General features: G+C 49.0%; 1 protein-coding gene across 7 annotated transcripts in view; it reads left to right on the top strand.

Moving 5' to 3' along the window:
• The window catches only part of PIWIL1 (piwi like RNA-mediated gene silencing 1), a 420330-nt gene that overhangs the window by 198599 nt on the left and 203346 nt on the right, over positions 1 to 18385 (top strand). For all 7 annotated transcript variants that reach the window (XM_033957205.1, XM_033957206.1, XM_033957208.1 and 4 more), the window contains exons 11-12: positions 7861 to 7978; positions 8239 to 8353. In XM_033957205.1, the coding sequence (XP_033813096.1) occupies positions 7861 to 7978; positions 8239 to 8353 (233 nt within the window). The remainder of the gene's footprint in view (positions 1 to 7860; positions 7979 to 8238; positions 8354 to 18385) is intronic.

Below are 18385 nucleotides of genomic sequence, written 5' to 3'. Positions count from 1 at the left end.
ATCCGACAGAGCCCCGATGCGGACGTCTCACAAGCATACTTGCTTGAAGAAACTTCAGAAGTTTCGAGATGCCCGCACCGCGCATGCGCGAGTGCCTTCCCGCCCGATGCACCGGGCGTGTCTCCTCAGTTCTTTTCTTTCCGCGGAGCTGAGTTTTGCTTCAACTCTCTGCGCTGAGTGAACCCGTGTTCTTGCCTTCTAGTGCCGCGGTTTTGAGTTTGATTTCTCTTAATCATGTGTTTTATTCTGTCGTTTTCTTATTTATTAAAAAAATTTTTTTCTGTAGATTTGACCGGGTCGGCCACGTGGCTGGGGCCCCGCTGCTTCGATCTAGTGGCGGAGCTTTTTCGGCCTATGTCCCGGCCTATTACCGGTTTAAAAAAGTGTATCAAGTGCCAGCGCGCGATTTCGTTGACGGACCCGCATCGACGCTGTTTACAGTGTCTCGGGCCTCAACATCTTCCGAAATTGTGCCGGCCTTGTTCCACTCTTAACAGCACATGCTTTCAAGCGTCGCTGTTTCCTGTGGGAGTCGATGTTCGCTATGGAAGCTTCCAAGAAACCTTTGGCTTCAACCAGTGCTTCGCCTTCGCCTGCGAAGTCGTCATCTACTCCTGCTGCATCGGGTCTTTTGAAACCGGCCTCCTTCGTTCCAGTTTCGACCCCGCCTCCTGCTCCGGTGCCTTCTTCGGTCTCCTCAGATCAGGTACCTCCTCAGACCGTTCCCCTAGTGGTTCTTAAGGTGCCTAAGGCTTCTAAGGCTAAGCACTCGACCACACAGGCCCGCGAAGACCGTACAGGAGGGTCCCACTTTGGCTGTGGCTCCCCTCTTGTCGGCTTCGCTATGGTAGCTCCTGGAAGCCCAATTTATCGAGCTCATGACTACCATGGGGCCCAGGTTGCTTGCCACAATCCAGCATGGGCATGCGGAACCACCTCGTGGGGGCGAGCCGCCCCCTCCTCCTCCACCTCGCCGCTCGCTATCACTGTTAGGTGAAGAAGCTCGGCGTTTGGCTGCGAGTTCATCGAGGAGTGCTTCGCTTAGTGAAATGCCGCCTCTGGAACCCATCCCCGCCTCGGAGAGGGGTGATTGGGATTTGCCTCCGAGGAGTCGAAGCCCTGGGCGTCGTCAGGAGGATTTCTTCAGGAGCCCCTTGCCTGCCAAGCCATCTCCTGACCCGTGGCTGGCGGCTCGAGAGGCTGCTCGAGAGGCGTCGGCCCACCCTCCTCTTCGCTCTACAGCCTCCAGTCTTATATACTCGTTGGAGGCCTCTGGGGAGCTGTCTTCGCATCGTCGTTCCAGATCCCCTTCGGGGAGGAGTGGGGGGCACCGCTCCAGACATTCTTTGAGTAATTCGTCTAGACATTCTACAGTCTCGCCTCAGAAGAAGCTTCCTCGTATGGTGTATTAATCTTCGGATGTCTCGCCTCCTCTGGGCCCGGAGTTCAAGGACATCTGCAGATCATTCTCCCCTTGCAGATACCATGTCTCCTTGGATCAGGAGGCCTCTACTTCTTCAAGTCCGTCTCAACGATCTGTGTTGGCGGACCAGCTTTCTTTTTCATCTTTTCTACGGCAGATGGCAGATGATCTCGACATCACCTTGGACTCGGGTTCCCGCTACTCCAAGGAGTACCTTGATACCATGCATCTGCCTCATCCTCCTGCTGAGTCTCTTCGCCTGCCTCTCCACAAGCTCCTCGACCAGACATTCATGCGCTGTTTTGAAACACCGTACTCCATTCCTGCCATTCCTGGCAAACTGGATGCCAGGTATCGTACGGTGCATCATAAGGGGTTTGAGGGCTCACAGCTCTCCCATAAGTCCCTTTTGGTCGAGTCCTCCCTCAAGCGGTCTCATCCGTCCCAGGTGTATGCCTCGGTGCCTCCGGGCCGGGAGGGGAGGACCATGGATAAGTTCGGGAGGTGCATATACCAGAACTCGATGATGGCTTCCCGAGTTCTCAATTACACCTTCCATTTTGCCACCTACTTGGAGTTCTTCCTTCCTGTGCTTCGGAAGTTCATGCCTTACATCGAATCTCAAGCTCATTTCGAATATGAGGAGGTCGTCGCCTTGCTCTCCCAACTGCGTCTTCAATTGATGCAATCCTCATACAATGCGTTTGAGCTCTCGGCACGGGCTGCTGCCTGTTCCGTGCCAATGCGTCGCTTAGCATGGTTTCGGACCATTGACATGGACCCGAACCTCCAAGACAGGCTTGCCAACGTCCTGTGTGCAGGTGCGGATCTGTTTGATGAGTCCATCTAGACGGTGACAAAGAAGCTGTCGGACCACGAGAAGTCATTCCAGTCCATCCTTCGTCTGATGCCTAAACCTGCTCAGTCTCGACCTTCTCGACCGCCCTTGATATACCAACGGCGTTACACTCCCAGGCAAGCTCCAGTTGCGAGTTAACCGGCGAAGAGACAGCCTCTGCAGAAGTCTCAACAAAAACCTCAGCCTTCTGCTGTTCCCAAGGCTCCTCAGCCTTTTTGACTCTCTTGTAGGGAGCATAACCAACACCGTTCTGCTATCCCCTATCCTTCCAATTGGGGGTCGCCTCCATCATTTTTACTATCGATGGATGGCTATAACCACCGACCTTTGGGTCCTTACAATCATCAGGGAAGGATATTCTCTCCAGTTCCATTGGGTCCCCCCGGACCATCCTCCAAGAGAGTATCCTTCCAACTTGACCCAGACCGCCCTTCTTCTTCAGGAGGCTCAGGCTTTGCTCCGACTCCGGGCCGTCGAGCCGGTCCCTGTGGACCAACACAACCGGGAGTTTTACTCCCGGTACTTCCTTGTTCCAAAGAAGACGGGTGACCTGCGTCCTATTCTGGACCTCAGGGTGCTCAACAAGTTCCTGGTCAAGGAGAGATTTCGCATGCTGACACTAGCTTCTCTCTACCCCCTCATCGAGCAGAACGACATCATTTCTCTACCTGTCATTTCAAAAGGCTTCACCCCCATAGAACGGTGAGGTGTGACATGGCTGCTTTAAGCATTAATGCTGCTTTGGCAAAGGCTTTTGTCTCACTGAAGAGTGAGGCGGTGATTCCCCCTCAATCTTTTCTGACAGGGGCAGATCATATGGCAGATGCATTAACCTTATTAACCTTATTTGGATTTGGCAAAGGTGTCAGACTATTCTATCTCTGCCTGCAGAATGCTTTGGTTCAGACAGCGGACGGGTGTCTCCGCTTTCAAGGCTACTTTGGCTCGACCTCATGGATTCTGGGATGGACTGTTGCCCTAAGACTCTACCTGATAGACCAAGACCCTCCTGGGGTTCTGATCATTCTAACTGCATGGCTCGCAGCGCTCACGACCGTATGCAAGTGCACATCGCATATATCTTCACAGGACTACCGCTGATGGTATAATGGCTACAGGCGTTCCCAGTCTTCCACCTCCCGTTCTGTGCACCCTGCTGAAGAGGCAAAATGGTGCCAGGCACTGTTCTAATAGGGGGCAGGCTCTCAGTCTTTCTTCTTGCATAGATGCAAATTTCATCCGACAAGTGTGAACTCTCCTATAGGTCGCCCACTCAAGGCGCTTAAGGTTCCAGACACATTCAGTGCTGGCATGATATTCCAGCTATAGAGCCGGTGCCGCCCAAACATTTGGGCTCAGGTAGATACTCTATATATTTTCTTGTGCCCAAGAAAGGCTCAGAAGATTGGAGAACTATTCTGGATTTTCAGCTTGTGGATGCGGCTCTCAAGGTTCCATGCTTTCGAAAGGAGGCTGTGCGTTCAGTCATTGCAGCAGTGGCCCCAGGAGAGTTTCTTGCCTCTATAGATATCACGGATGCATATTTGCACATATTTCCTTTATTCCGGCCCACCACAATTTTTTGTGTTTTCATGCTCTGGATCACATTACCAATTCTTGGCTCTGCCTTTTGGGCTGGCGACAGTGCCCTGGACCTTCACCATGGTGATTATCATGGCAATTTACATGCGAAAAAAAAGGGTCTCCAGCATCATCCTTACTTTAGATCCTGAAGGACCTGGGATGGATTGTTAACTTCAGGAAGAGCCATCTGATGATCACACAGTTGCTGGGATATCTGGAAGTTCTTTTCGACTTGGCTGCAGGCCATGTCTATCTGCCAGATGTCTGCTGGTGGAATCTGTGTGCCCAGTTTTCTCCCTTCATCAGTGGCCGGCTCTGTCGGCATGGGATTATCTTCAATTTCTGGGATACCTGGCTGCCACACTTGATGTGGTTGCTTGGGCGAGGGCGCACAGGTGTCCTCTTCTGCATTCTCTGCTGTCTCGCTGGGCTCTGCACAGGGATTCCTTGCAGGCCTACATTCCTTGGATTCTGGAAGCACGAGCAAGTGTGGATTGGTGACTTCTTCCGCAGTCGCTCCATGGGAGCGTTCCGCTGCACATTATCTTCTGGATCGTGGTGATGTCGGATGCCAACCTTTGAGGCTTGGGAGCCCTTTACATTCATTCTTTTGCTCAGGGGAGTTGGATTCCCTCTCAGCCAAAATGGTCACTCAACTAGTTGGAGTTCAGAGCTATTCAGCTAGCTTTGATGAGATTGCAGAAGGCTCTGGAGAACCAGGCGGTCAACGTCTTCTCTGGCAATGTGATGGCAGTAGCCTACGTTAATCTCTAAGGAGGGACCAAGAGCACTCCTCTGGCTCAGGAAGCCCGCCGCCTTGTTTTTTAGGTGGAACATCGCCTCCTAGTGCTGATGGCAGCGTATGTGGCGAGAATAGACAATGTTTGAGCAGACTTCTTCAGACATTCTGGATCCGGGCGAATGGACCCCTGTCTGCAGCGGCGTGCTGAGCACTTGTGAAATGCTGGGATCAGGCCCACTTCTACCTCCTGGCCTCGGCAAGAATCAAGACAATGGATCACTAATTCAGTTGCGGATCCAAGCCCGGAAGAGAGGGGCTTGACATTCTGAAGCAGCTGTGGACTCAGGAAATTCTCCTGTATATCTTTCCTCTTTGGCTGATGTTTGATAGGATCAATCAACTGATCACGACCCATCTGGGCCAAGTTGTTCTGCTGTCTCCCAGTTTGTTCTTATGGACTGTGGTATACAGAGCTGGTGCATCTGTGCAGGAGTTGCAGCCTTCAGCTGAGCGACCATCCAGACTTCCCACTGAGTTTGGTGTCCTTGGAGGTTCTGGGTCCCTTTGCTCTTACGGTATGGCTCTTGAGCGCGCAGCTGTAGAGCACAGGGGATATTCTGCTATGGTTGTAGATGCTCTTCTCAAGTCTAAGAAGTCGTCCATGTTTTCGGCTTGCGCTAAGGCGTGGAAGGCCCTCCAACATTGGTGCGTCCAGGACCAGGTGGTGCTCCGACCTCGCAGATACTTGCCTGCCTTCAGGCTGGTCTGGATAAAGGCTTTTTTCTGGCTTCTCTTTGGGTCCAGGTGACTTGGCTCTCTCTTATTTTTAGATCCCGGGAACGTCAGTCCTTGTGGACGTCTCAACCTGATGTTGCTGGTTTTCTGAAGATGGCTCATTGTGTAAGACCACCGGTTAAGCAGCCTTCCTGGGACTTTAACCTGGTGCTGTCTAGCCTTACCAAGGTTCCTTTTGAGCCCCTTCGAGATGCTTCTCTCTTGGACTTTATGCTTAAGACTGTTTTCCGGTTGCCATTACTTCAGCGCGACGTGTGTTGGAACTACAGACTTTGTCTTACTAAAACCATTTCCTCAATATTTTGAAGGCTGGGATTTCCCTTCAGATGATTCCTTCCTTCCTGCCGAAGATGGTTTCGGCTTTCCATTGTTAAGGAAGTGTATTTGCCTGCCTTTCAGTCTACAGGTTCCAGGACACAGGATCACCTGTTGAAGAAACTGGATGTGCGCAGAGTTCTGCGTTATCAGGAGGTCACCAGTGAGCTTCATCTCTGACCATTTGTTTGTGCTGACTCATTCAGTTAGGCGGGGCACTCCTGCTTCCAAGGCTACAATTTCCAGTTGTATCTGTAGGGCCATTTCATCAGCCTACATTTTTCACGGAAACAGTCTCCTGTTTCTGTGAGGGTGCATTCTACCTGGAATGTGGCTTCTTCGTGGGCCGAAGCTAGATCTTTCTGTCCTGAGGAAATTTGCAGAGTGGTGATGTGATCTTCACACATTTGCCAAGTTCTACAGAGTGGATATGGTGGCAAGATAGAACTCCATTTTTGGGTCCTCGATCTTAAGTGTTCACGCAACAAGCCCACCTGAGCTTTTTGGGGGACTACTTTTGTATGTCCCTACTGTCTAGAATGTCTCACCTATTGCACTGGAAAAAGAGAATGCCTGGGAAGCTCTTTTCCAGTAGATAGGTAAGATATCTAGGGAGATGATCCAATAGCTATTCAAGGACACCTTCCATTAGATCTTCCCTACCTATAATAGTTCTAGGAAGATGACTCAATAAAATTAAGCAGGTACAGGTTCCCCAAACCTATGTGTCTTTCGACTTTCCCCGTGTTTTATTTTTACTTTTTTAAAAAAAAAAAAATTGTATTTATGTCAATCGCTATTAGTCCCCTCCCTCTTATATGTTTTACTGTATTAGCATTGAATATTATGTGTGTCGGTTTTATTATTTTACCTAATTTTTGAATTTATGTAAATCGCATTGGATTGGGACTATGCGAGTTAATCTAAGAAATTAAATAAACTTGAAACATTCTAGACTCCCGCCCAGTTCTTCCTGTGCCTGTCCACTGTTTCAATCTGTTTTATGCTTATCCAAGTTGTCTTGGATGCCTGTCTGCCCTTGTGAGCTGGAAAGAATTTGTATATATTTCAATTGAATGGGGAGTAGCTTCTGAGCTCCTTTGAAGCTAGTGTTGGTGGTTAAAGCTACTGTTTAGTTACTTTTGAGCAAAACAATTTGTTTAAGCCTGTTGCTACAGGTGTCTCTACTTCACATGTATTGGGTGGCTCTACGTGTTTGGGTACTAATTGAATGTGGAGCTGGAGAGCCCAGTGAAGTACAACAAAGGCAGAGTGAAAAATCTGGAGTGGATTTCTTTTGCAGCAGCATGTGGCTGTAGGGAAATAACCCTACTGTCTAGAACAGTGGTTCTCAACCCTGTCCTGGAAACCCCCCAGCCAGTCGGGTTTTCAAGATATCCCTAATGAATATGCATGAGAGAGATTTGCATATAATGGAAGTGACAAGTATGCAAATCTCTCTCATGCATATTCATTAGGGATATCTTAAAATCCCGACTGGCTGGGGGGTCCCCAGGACAGGGTTTAGAACCACTGGTCTAGAATGTCTTACCTATCTACTGGAAAAGAGCTTACTAAGGTGGGTTGTTAGTTCCATCTAAGTTTTTCATGCTGTTTATTAATAGAATCTATTATTTGTTAGAGTAGAATAGAACTGATTTGTTTGGGTGGTTCCTCATACCCTTCCTTCATATTTTCTTAGTTACAGTGGTGATCAACTGCTTTGGTTCAAACTGAAGGTGGCAGTGCAGTCCATTGGGGAAAGAGGTGGAGCTGAAAGATTGATTGACATCCTTTTGCAAACAGTTTGCGGGAAGAGGAAGATCATCTGTCATCCAGAATCCTTTGCCTTTCTACTACAAAGAAAATTATCAAGGTAAGAATCTAATTTTCCCATAACTTAAAAATTAGCATCTGCAAAGCACTTTCTGTCCCTGCATGTATGTTGTAAAGTGTTCTGGTTTTAAGGTACTTTGTAAACGCCAGGAGGGAAAATGTCTCCTACAAAATTGCTGAAAGATCTACTGTTTATGCATCCCATCTGCTAGTGAAAAATAAATGGAATGACTGCACTGAAGGTATAAAATTATATTTTGGTTATGTGTTCATAATCTGTTTAAAATCTTTTATAATTTTGTTTAGGATTAACAGATAAAATGCGTAATGATTTTAATGTGATGAAAGATTTGGCATTTCATACAAGATTATCTCCAGAGAAGAGAGAGCAAGAAGTGGGAAAACTTATTAGATATATTCAAAGGTATTTAATAAAATATTGTATGTCAAGAAACTCCATTTAAATATCTGAACATGTATTTTCCATTTTAGTGTTTGTATATGTTTCTCAAACTAAGCTGAATGTAAAATTAATATGTAACCTAAGGTGGTGTTTTTTTTTTTTTAACATAATCCAGATGATTCAAATACCGTACTTTGATAATTTTGCAAGGCAGTCTAAAATATTTTAACATGGAAGAACTAGATCAAAAGTTTTTAATGCAATTTCTTTGTTATAAACAGGGATGATAATGTTCAGAAAGAACTTCGTGACTGGGGTTTAGGATTCGACCCCACTTTGCTGGCCTTTACGGCAAGGGTTGCTGAACCAGAAAAAATTCTTCAAGGGGGTAAAGTGGTAAGTTTTTATATGGGAGCCTTAATCTAGGATGACATATTCTAAGAAACCCAATGCTTTTTTTTTGCATAGGAAAGGTTTAAAAAAAATTAAGAATAAGGAAATAAATTGCATTCTAGTATGCTTAAATATTTGTTTCCTTGTCCAAGACCAATCCAGGCCAATAGGTTATATCCCTTGACCAGCAGATGGAGCTAAAGAAAAAACAGACAGGTTCTGGTGACATCTCCAATATACAATAATAACTGATGCAGTTTACCTTGAGCAAATGGGACAGGTTGGACTGGAGCAGCTGTTATGTTGATTGTTTTTTGTTATTGTTGTTTTGTAGGCCTAACTGCTGCAGGCAAGACCTTGATGGTGGTTCTTTGGCCAGGTGGTTTCTCAGGGATTTGTCTGCTGGCAAATCCCAAGTTGAGCCTGCAGTGCTGTAAACCCCCTCCTTTTACTGTGCAAGAATCCTTGTTAGTTGGGGTCAGGAGCCCCTGCCTCCCATCTCTCTTCTGGAACCTTGCTGATAAAATCCCTCCCCCTTGCCCCCCCCCCAAAAAAAAAAAAAAAAAAAGCAAAGGGAAAGTGAAACCAGTGCAGTACTAGGGAGAAAAGGCTAATACAAAAGTCACCTAAACAGAACACTTGCCTTCCAAGCAAGTCATCTAAATGACTGGCTGAGCAGAATTATCTCGCACTCCTCTTCCTACCTAAACTTCAGGAAATTATTAAAAACTAGCCTATTCAACCAAATTATAACCTAAGCCCTCTCTCCCTACCCCTGCTCCCCAAGTTCTCTTTGCTTTACCCTCTTCGCCCTGCCCACCTTACATTTGTCCCCTCATATTTTGCCTGTTTCCCGCTCACGCTTATTTATTGTATCTGCATTCGCTGATTGTAACTATTCACTGACTGCCCAGCCCTTCTCTGTTGTAAACCGTATTTGCAGATTCTTTGTTGTATCTGTATTCACTGATTGTAACTATCCGCTGATTGTCCAGCCCTTCTTTATAAACCATATTCGCAGATTCTTTGTTGTATCTGTATTCACTGATTGTAACTATTCGCTGATTGTCCAGCCCTTCTTTGTTGTGAACCGCCTCAGACTACTACGGCTTTGACGGTATATAAGAAATAAAATAATAATAATAATATACCACTTGGATAAGGTGTATTAAGCGGTTTACAACTCTAAACAGCTTTCAGTGCTGGATTAACCCTATAAGCAAAATAAGCACGTGCTTAGGGCATCAAGGGAAGGTGGTGGTTGTGCTTAGGGCATCAAGGGAAGGTGGGGGCACCACAGAAATTTTTCATAGCTGAATTTATTTAAATTAATTAAATTTATAGTCATTTTCAAAATTTAATGAAAAATGAATAAGTTCTGTTTATAAAGCGTTCTCTCTTGTGTCATCATGTTTATCCTGCAAAATAAAGTACACTCTGCTCGCAGATTGAAGCTATACAAATTCTGAACAAGTTTAGATGCGTTCATTGTTGATGAAGTTAAATCTTCTGGTTATTTTAGTTTGTCCGTTGATTCAACACCGTATCTATCACATTGGCAGCTTTGACTGATAGCTGAAGGGGATTCCCAGGAAATGAGTTTTGAGTTAGGTAGAAGCTGCATACCCTCTTGATCCTGCGGCTCCTTCAGTAGCTGCCACATAGCAACTGTGGACTTGTTCTGCCCCAATTTGGGGGAGGGGGGCTGAGAGTGATTCCAAAGAGCTCCAGAGCAGACAGATGGCCTGGCCATGCTTACAGAGAACTAATCAATAACTCTTTCATATGTATGGAGCAAAGTACGATAGTAGCAACAACACAGACTGAACAAAAACAGAGAGGAGAAAAAGGGCTCAGAAACGAACCCTTCCACCCCGCAATGGTGGATTAAAAGTGTTCAGGCAATAACCTCATTGGCACAAAAAAAAACCTCCCCTGGCATTTGAAAAAGCTCTGTGCGGTGCAGTGAAAAACTTAATGTGTGAAAGACAGATGAATGAATCAACTTACCCAGTTATCTCATGGTTCATTTTAAATTTGCCAATAGAAAACATCTACGTGATCTTCAGATCTTTGACTTTCCTTCTGTAAAAGGATGCATCTATAAATGTTTCTTTAGTAAGATTTTAGCTTATCAGGCAGCATTACAGGATAAACAAGTTAGTATGTATCTATCTCTATTTCTTATCTGGCATTTAGAAAATCTATGAAAACCTATCTGATCTATTTGGCAAATATTTTGATTAACTGTGCTTATACCGTGTATATTTGTATTTTAATTTTTGTTAACTTCACAGAGCCGCAAGGTAGCTGCAGTATATAAGAAATTTTGTTATGTTATCTTTAGAACGATCAGTACACCAAAGGCCAGTGTTTCACAATTCTACTGCCTCAGGGTTTGACAAAGCCGATCAAAACTGGAGTCTAAGCAAAAATATGAAAATATAAGAAACTCAAAAACTTCCAGACACAGTTTACAAAAAACGTGACATAACTGAAGACATACCTTTAAAGTGGGACACAGCGACTGCGTCTCCCTGCACATTAAGATGGCCTCCCACAGTCTCGGCATGAATTTGAACGCTCCCGGTTGAGCAGCGTCAAAACCGGAAGTGGCAACGTGCCGTTGCTATGGCGCTGTTGCTTCACCAAAGAATGACTCACTTGTGCAGACATCAAAATACTGAGAACAGGTTGGAAAATATAACTCTAATGTAGAGGGAAGGAGAACACTCAGAAAAATTGATTCCATTCCAGCTTCTGATTGAGGCCCTCAGGTTCTTCACTATTCAATGTGTGAATCCAAAACTGCTCAGATTGCAATAAACGTCATATTCTATTAAATTGATCTTCAGGAATATGATCCACAACACAGCAACATAAGTCTTTAAATCAGTGGTGCCCACAGTTTTTGGGCTTGTGAGCTACTTTTAAAATGACCAAGTCAAAATGATCTACCAACAATAAAATTTAAAAAACCACAAAGCACACTGTACGCACAGAAAATGTTAATTATCATTTATATTCTGGTTTTTTTTCCAAAGAGATCAAGGCAGATGACTTTATGCAATGTCACTTCAGTAACAACTATACAAAAATAGACAAATATACCGCCTCCCTTTATACTAAACTGCAATAGTGGTTTTTAGCGCAGGGAGTTGCGCTGAATGCCCTGCACTGCTCTCGATGCTCATAAGCTCCCTGTGCTAAAAATCGCTATTGCGGTTTAGTACAAGGGGCCCATAGTGCAAAATATAGACAGCAGATATAAATTCTCAAAATGGCCACATTTTGATCACTAAATGGAAAATAAAATAATTTTTCCTACCTTTGTTGTCTGGTCATTATTCAAATCTTGTTAGTCTCTGGCTCTGGTTGTCTTCTGATAACTTGCTTTGCCAGGGTCTCCTTCTTTCTCCGTACTAACCATCCTTCTTCTATCTCTGTCCTCCCCTTCTATTTCCCTTCCCTACCCTGGAAGTCTGGCATCTTTCCTTTTTTTCGTCTCCATCCACAGATCCACCTTTTCTCAACTACCCTTTCATCTAGCATCTCTTCCTCTTTCCCCACTATCCCAGGGTCCACCATCTCTCCCTTTTTTTTCCCAACTACACTCCTATCCAGTATCTCTATCCCCCTCCACACCATCCCTTGTGTCCAACTTGTCTCCCTTTCTGTTTCTTCCCTCCCTAAATCCCATTGTCCACCATCTCTCTCCCACTCCTCTGTTTATCCCAGGACAAGCAGGCATGATATTCTCACATGTGGGTGACGTCATCTACGGATCCCCGATGCGGACAGCTTTTTCAAGCAAACTTGATTGAAGATTTAAGTTTGCTCTGCTGCTCCACGCATGCGTGCCTTCCTGCTCCACTAGAGGGCGCATCCCCTCCTCGTGGTCTCCAGTTCAAATTTTTCCGCTGAGCCTTGAAGTCGCGTATTTTTAGGCTCTGCCCCAACTGCCTTCTAGCACCGCAATTTTTTCTTGTTTTATTGATTTAGTCGCTGTGCGCGTTTTTTCTGATTTTTATTCATCTGTTCCTGCTTCATTTTGACTGACCCGGAAGCTTCCGGGTCGCCGCAGCCGCGTGGCTACTTGGGCCGCGGCCAGTTTCGTTTTCTATGTCCCGGCCTTTGACCGGCTTTAAAAAGTGCACCCGGTGCGAGCGGCTTCTTTCCATCACAGACCCGCATCGCCGGTGCATCCTCTGCCTGGGGGCCGCCCATCCAACCGACTCCTGCCCCCAGTGCGCTACTTTTCAGAACCGGGCCCTCCGTCGAAGAAAAGCCCGCATGGCGGACCTTTTCACCGCCGACCAACCCACTACCTCGGCCTCGAGGTCGGCCACGGCCTTGACCTCAGCCCCGAATACCTCGGCACCACCTCGAGACTCGACCTCGGGACAGCAAAAAGCATCGGCTCCGGGTAAGTCTCCTCTTCCTTCTTCAGGTTCCGCACCAGCGAAAAAGCCAGCCTCGGGGACACCGGCGACGCATGGTGGAAGCCCCATGCTTTCAGCCCCGGTGAAGCCTTACAAGCCTTCGGGCCGTGCCTCCACCACACGGGAATACTCTGATACGAGGTCGCCCCCGTTGGAGTGCACCGGGCATCGGACATGCCCTCGATGCTGTCCGTGCCCGTTTTCCAGGACCTGCTCCGGCCGATGATCCCGTCGGAGCTGTCATCTGCGGTGGCCCACCTACAACCGGCCCCGACCTCAACCTCGCGTGCGCCGGACCAGCCTGAGCCTCACGTCGAGCCCCCTCGGGGCAAAGTGTGCCACCTTCGCCGCATTCCATCCTCCTCGGATTCCTCGCCGAGGCGCCCGAGACGCTCTCCCTCCACGGACCGCCGCGGGGCAAAGCGTCGCGCTAAAATGACCGAAACCTCAAACCGCCGTACCTCTAAGAAGGTCCGGAGTTCGCCCACACTACGAGGCCGGTCACCGACGCCCCGTACAGGACCGCTGAAGGTGACTGAGTTATCACTCTCCAGCCCTCACATCCTCCTAACTCCCCCTCGGACCGGGGCTCTGAGCCGAGGTCCCAGGCTTTCGCCGAGGGAGTCTGGGTCAAGGTCACCGATTCGACATCGATCGGTACCCCGTACCCCGGCATCGTCTCCGAGGGGCTCCTCGAGACAACGTAGGTCCTCGACCCCGGAACACTGCCACAGTGTTTCCCCGGTCTCGGAGCGCGGGTCGGAGCATGAACCTCGATACTCGAGGGAAGCCTCCCCGTCCTTCTCCGCTCGACGGAGGTCTTGCTCACCTTCCCCACACGGGGCCCCGGGAACGTCCCGCCCCTCCTTCACTCGCTTTGTCCAGGACATGGGCCACGCTCTGGACTTAGACCTCCAGTCCGACTCAAGATACTCTAAAGAGTACCTGGCGGAGCTGGATTTGCCGTCACCATCCAGAGAGTCCCTTCGCTTACCGCCCAATCCGGTACTCCAACAGGCTTTCTTCAGGAATCTGGAGACCCCCCTATATGGTAACAGCTGTCCCCTCCAAAATGGAGTCCAAGTACCGTACAGTACCATACCCCGGGTTTGAGCAACCACAGCTCTCCCACCAGTCGCTGTTGGTAGAATCTTCCCTGAAAAAGGCTCACCCCTCCCGGGTCTCAGCGGCGGTCCCCCCAGGTTGAGAGGGTCGGACCCTTGACAAGTTCAGCAGAAGACTGTACCAGAACTCCATGATGGCCTCTAGGGTACAAAGTTACACTTTCACCTTCACGTCCTACTTGAAACATCTCATTGGACTGTTGGGAGCCTTTGCGACCGACCTGCCGGCCTCACGCCAAGGAGCCTTTAACCTGCTCCTGGAGGTTTTCTCCAACCTACGCCTCCATTTATTTCACGCGGCCTATGATGGCTTCGAACTTTCATCCAGAGTGGCAGCCTTCGCTATCGCCATGCGCCGCCTAGCCTGGTAACGCCTCGTCGACATGGACCCTAACTTACAGGACCGGTTGGCTAACCTCCCCTGCGTGGGCAAAGAACTTTTTGATGACACTATCGAGGCAGCTACGAAACGCCTTTCGGAACACGAACGCTCGTTTGCCTCCCTCGTTCGGCAAAAGCCGAAACCGCCAGCGTCCAGGCCGTTCAGGGCCCCTCCACGCCGCTACCCTCAAAAATTACCCCTGCCTTCTCACGGCCTCCAACCCGACGCCCGCAAGCTCACCATCGGGCTCCGCCCAAGTCCCAGCTGCCTGCGACCGCCAAACCATCCCCGTCCTTTTGACGGGATAAGCGGATGGGGGCTAGCCCCCTCCGCCACAGCCCCAGGCCTCCTTCCCATCGGGGGACGCCTCAGAGCCTTCTACCCGCGCTGGGAACAAGTCACGTCGGACGCATGGGTCCTTGGCGTGATCTCATCAGGATACTCTCTCAACTTTCGGGAAAACCCTCCAGACAATCCTCCAAGGGTGTGCCCTCCCAACCGAACTCAGTTACCCCTCCTTCTCTCAGAAGCTCGAGAACTGCTTCGCCTATGGGCAGTGGAGGTGGTTCCCCCCGACCAACGGGGGAAAGGGTTCTACTCCCGTTACTTCCTGGTACCGAAGAAGACGGGAGACCTGCGCCCAATTTTAGACTTGAGGCGACTCAACAAATTTCTGGTGCGGGAAAAGTTCCAGATGCTTTCCCTACCGATTCTCTACCCTCTCGTCGACGAGGGCGATTGGCTCTGCTCCCTCGATCTGAAGGAAGCCTACACACATGTTCCAGTGCACCCCACTCACCGCAAGTTCCTGCGCTTTCAGGTGGGGGACCTACACCTACAATACCGAGTCCTCCCCTTTGGCCTGGCGTCGTCATCCCGAGTCTTCACGAAGTGCCTCGTGGTGGTCACAGCTGCCTTACGCTCTCAGGGCCTCCAGGTATTCCCCTACCTGGACGACTGGCTGATCAAAGCCCCGTCCAGGGAGGGGGTTATCTCAGCGACCCGACAGACTATTATTTACCTTCAAGGTCTGGGGTTCGAGGTAAACTTCCCAAAATCCCAGCTGCGCCCCTCTCAGTCCTTACAGTTCATCGGGGCCGTGCTGGATACCGTTCGCCTCCGCTCCTTCCTTCCCCCTCCACGTCAAGAGGCGTTAGTAAGTCTGAGTCGAAGGATTTCGCTGCTGACCTCCGTATCAGCTCGGCAGATGATGACTCTTCTGGGCCACATGGCCTCTACCGTCCACGTCATACCCTTCGCCCGCCTCCACCTGAGGACTCCTCAATGGACCCTGGCCTCCCAATGGCGTCAGGAGCGAGACCCAATCGACTGTCCCGTGACAGTGACTCCTTCCTTGCAACGATCGCTCCTCTGGTGGGCCGACTCTTCAAATCTGTCCAAAGGTTTACTTTTTCTCACCCCTCCACACAGCAAGGTACTCACCACGGATTCGTCGGAGTACGCTTGGGGAGCTCACCTGGATGGCCTACGCACTCAGGGGATGTGGTCAACAGAGGACCGCCGCTGCCACATCAACGTGCTGGAGCTTCGGGCCATCTATATCGCCGCTGTGGCTTTTCAACATCTGCTCCACAACCGGGTGGTTCTCGTCTTAACCGACAACCAGGTAGCAATGTACTACGTAAACAAGCAAGGGGGGACGGGGTCTCGGGCCCTCTGTCTGGAAGCCCTGCGTTTCTGGAAGTGGGCAATCTCCAACAACATCTTCCTTCGAGCGGTGTACATACAAGGAAAGCGGAACTGTCTGGCAGACAGACTCAGCCGCCTCCTCCAGCCACACGAGTGGTCGCTGCACGCCCAAACCTTACGACAGGTGTTCGAGAAGTGGGGGACTCCTTAGATAGATCTGTTCGCCTCCCCCCTCAATCACAAACTCCCTCAATTCTGCTCCCGGATGTACTCCCCGGACCGCCTCGAGGCCGACGCCTTCCTCCTAGATTGGGAGGGAAGGTTTTTATACGCGTTTCCGCCTTTTCCTCTGATTCTGCGGACGCTGGTCCATCTCAAACCAGTGCGAGCCACTATGATCTTGATTGTTCCTCGGTGGCCACGCCAGCCTTGGTTTTCCCTTTTACTTCAACTCAGTACCAGAGATCCACTGCCTCTGCCTCTGTTTCCCTCTCTGCTATCGCAGAGCCAGGGATCGCTGTTGCATCCAAATCTTCAGTCTCTTCATCTGAATGCTTGGTTTCTCTCCCCCTGACTTCTCTCCCTGTGTCGCAATCAGTCAAGGAAATACTGGAAGCCTCGAGGAAGGCCTTGACTAGAACCTGCTATTCCCAAAAGTGGACCAGATTCTCGTCCTGGTGCTCCTCACATGACCAGGACCCGGTGTCGGTCCCGGTCCCCTTGGTCCTGGAGTATTTGCTCCATCTTTCTCACTCCGGCCTGAAGACCAACTCCATTCGGGTACATCTTAGCGCAATTGCTGCCTTCCATCAACCCATGGAAGGAAAAGCCCCCTCACTCCATCCCTTAGTCTCTCGTTTCATGAAAGGTCTTTTGAATGTCCACCCTCCTCTCAAACCTCCCCCGGTTGTTTGGGACCTTAATGTGGTGCTGGCTCAACTCATGAAACCCCCATTTGAGCCGTTAGACAAATGCCATCTGAAATTCCTCACTTGGAAGGTGATCTTCCTACTCGCACTCACTTCCACTCGGCGGGTTAGCGAGCTACAGGCTCTGGTGGCGGACCCACCTTTCACTGTATTCCATCACGACAAGGTGGTCCTCCGCACTAACCCTAAATTCTTGCCTAAAGTGGTGTCTGATTTTCATCTCAACCAGTCCATCGTTTTGCCAGTATTTTTCCCCAAGCCCCACTCTCACCCCGGAGAGACGGCGCTGCACACGCTTGACTGTAAAAGAGCGTTGGCCTTTTACCTCCAACGCACTCAGTCTCATCGGACAGTCCCACAATTGTTTTTGTCCTTCGACCCTAATCGGCTGGGTCGCCCAGTTTCCAAGCGCACCTTGTCCAACTGGTTGGCTGCTTGCATTTCTTTTTGCTACGCTCAGGCTGGTCTCGCGCTGCATGGTCGAGTAACGGGACATAAAGTCCGAGCGATGGCAGCCTCCGTAGCTTTCCTCCGTTCCACACCCATTGAGGAAATCTGCAAGGCTGCCACGTGGTCTTCAGTTCATACTTTCACCTCTCACTACTGCCTGGATACATTGTCCAGGAGCGATGGCCATTTTGGCTAGTCATAAGAACATAAGAAGCGCCATCTCCGGATCAGACCTTCGGTCCATCAAGTCCGGCGATCCGCACACGCGGAGGCCCTGCTAGGTATTCACCTGGCTTATTTTATAGCCAACCATATCTTTATATGCCTCTCTCAAGGAGATATGCATCTAGTTTGCTTTTGAAGCCTAGGACTGTCGATTCCGCAATAATCTCCCCTGGGAGAGTATTCCAGATGTCAACCACTCTCTGTGTGAAGCAGAACTTCCTGACATTAGTCCTGAACTTGCCCCCCCTTAGCTTCATTTCATGTCCTCTTGTCCGTGTCAAATTGGACATTGTAAATAATCTTCTCTGCTCTATTTTGTCAATTCCTTTCAGTATTTTGAAGGTCTCGATCATATCCCCACGCAGTCTCCTTTTCTCAAGGGAGAACAATCCCAGTGTTTTAAGTCGATCCTCATATTCCAGTTTCTCCATACCCTTCACTAGTTTAGTTGCTCGTCTCTGCACCCTCTCCAGCAGTTTTATATCCTTCTTTAGGTAGGGAGACCAATGTTGGACGCAGTATTCCAAGTGGGGTCTGACCATTGCCCTATAAAGCGGCATTATAACTTTCTCCGATCTACTCGAGATTCCTTTCTTTATCATGCCCAACATTCTATTTGCCTTATTTGCCGCTGCCGCGCATTGTGCCGACGGCTTCAGGGTCCTATCTATCAGTACACCCAGATCCCTTTCTTGTTCACTTTTCCCCAGAGTTGCACCTGACATTCTGTACTCGTATTCCTTATTTTTACTGCCTAAATGCATTACCTTGCATTTCTCCACGTTGAACTTCATCTGCCATTTCTCCGCCCATTTTTCTAACCGACACAAATC

Source organism: Geotrypetes seraphini, chromosome 8, assembly GCF_902459505.1.
Source record: "Geotrypetes seraphini chromosome 8, aGeoSer1.1, whole genome shotgun sequence".
Lineage (NCBI taxonomy): Eukaryota > Metazoa > Chordata > Amphibia > Gymnophiona > Dermophiidae > Geotrypetes > Geotrypetes seraphini.
Note: the sequence above shows the minus strand (reverse complement) of the source record. Positions and strands in the feature narration are given on the sequence as shown.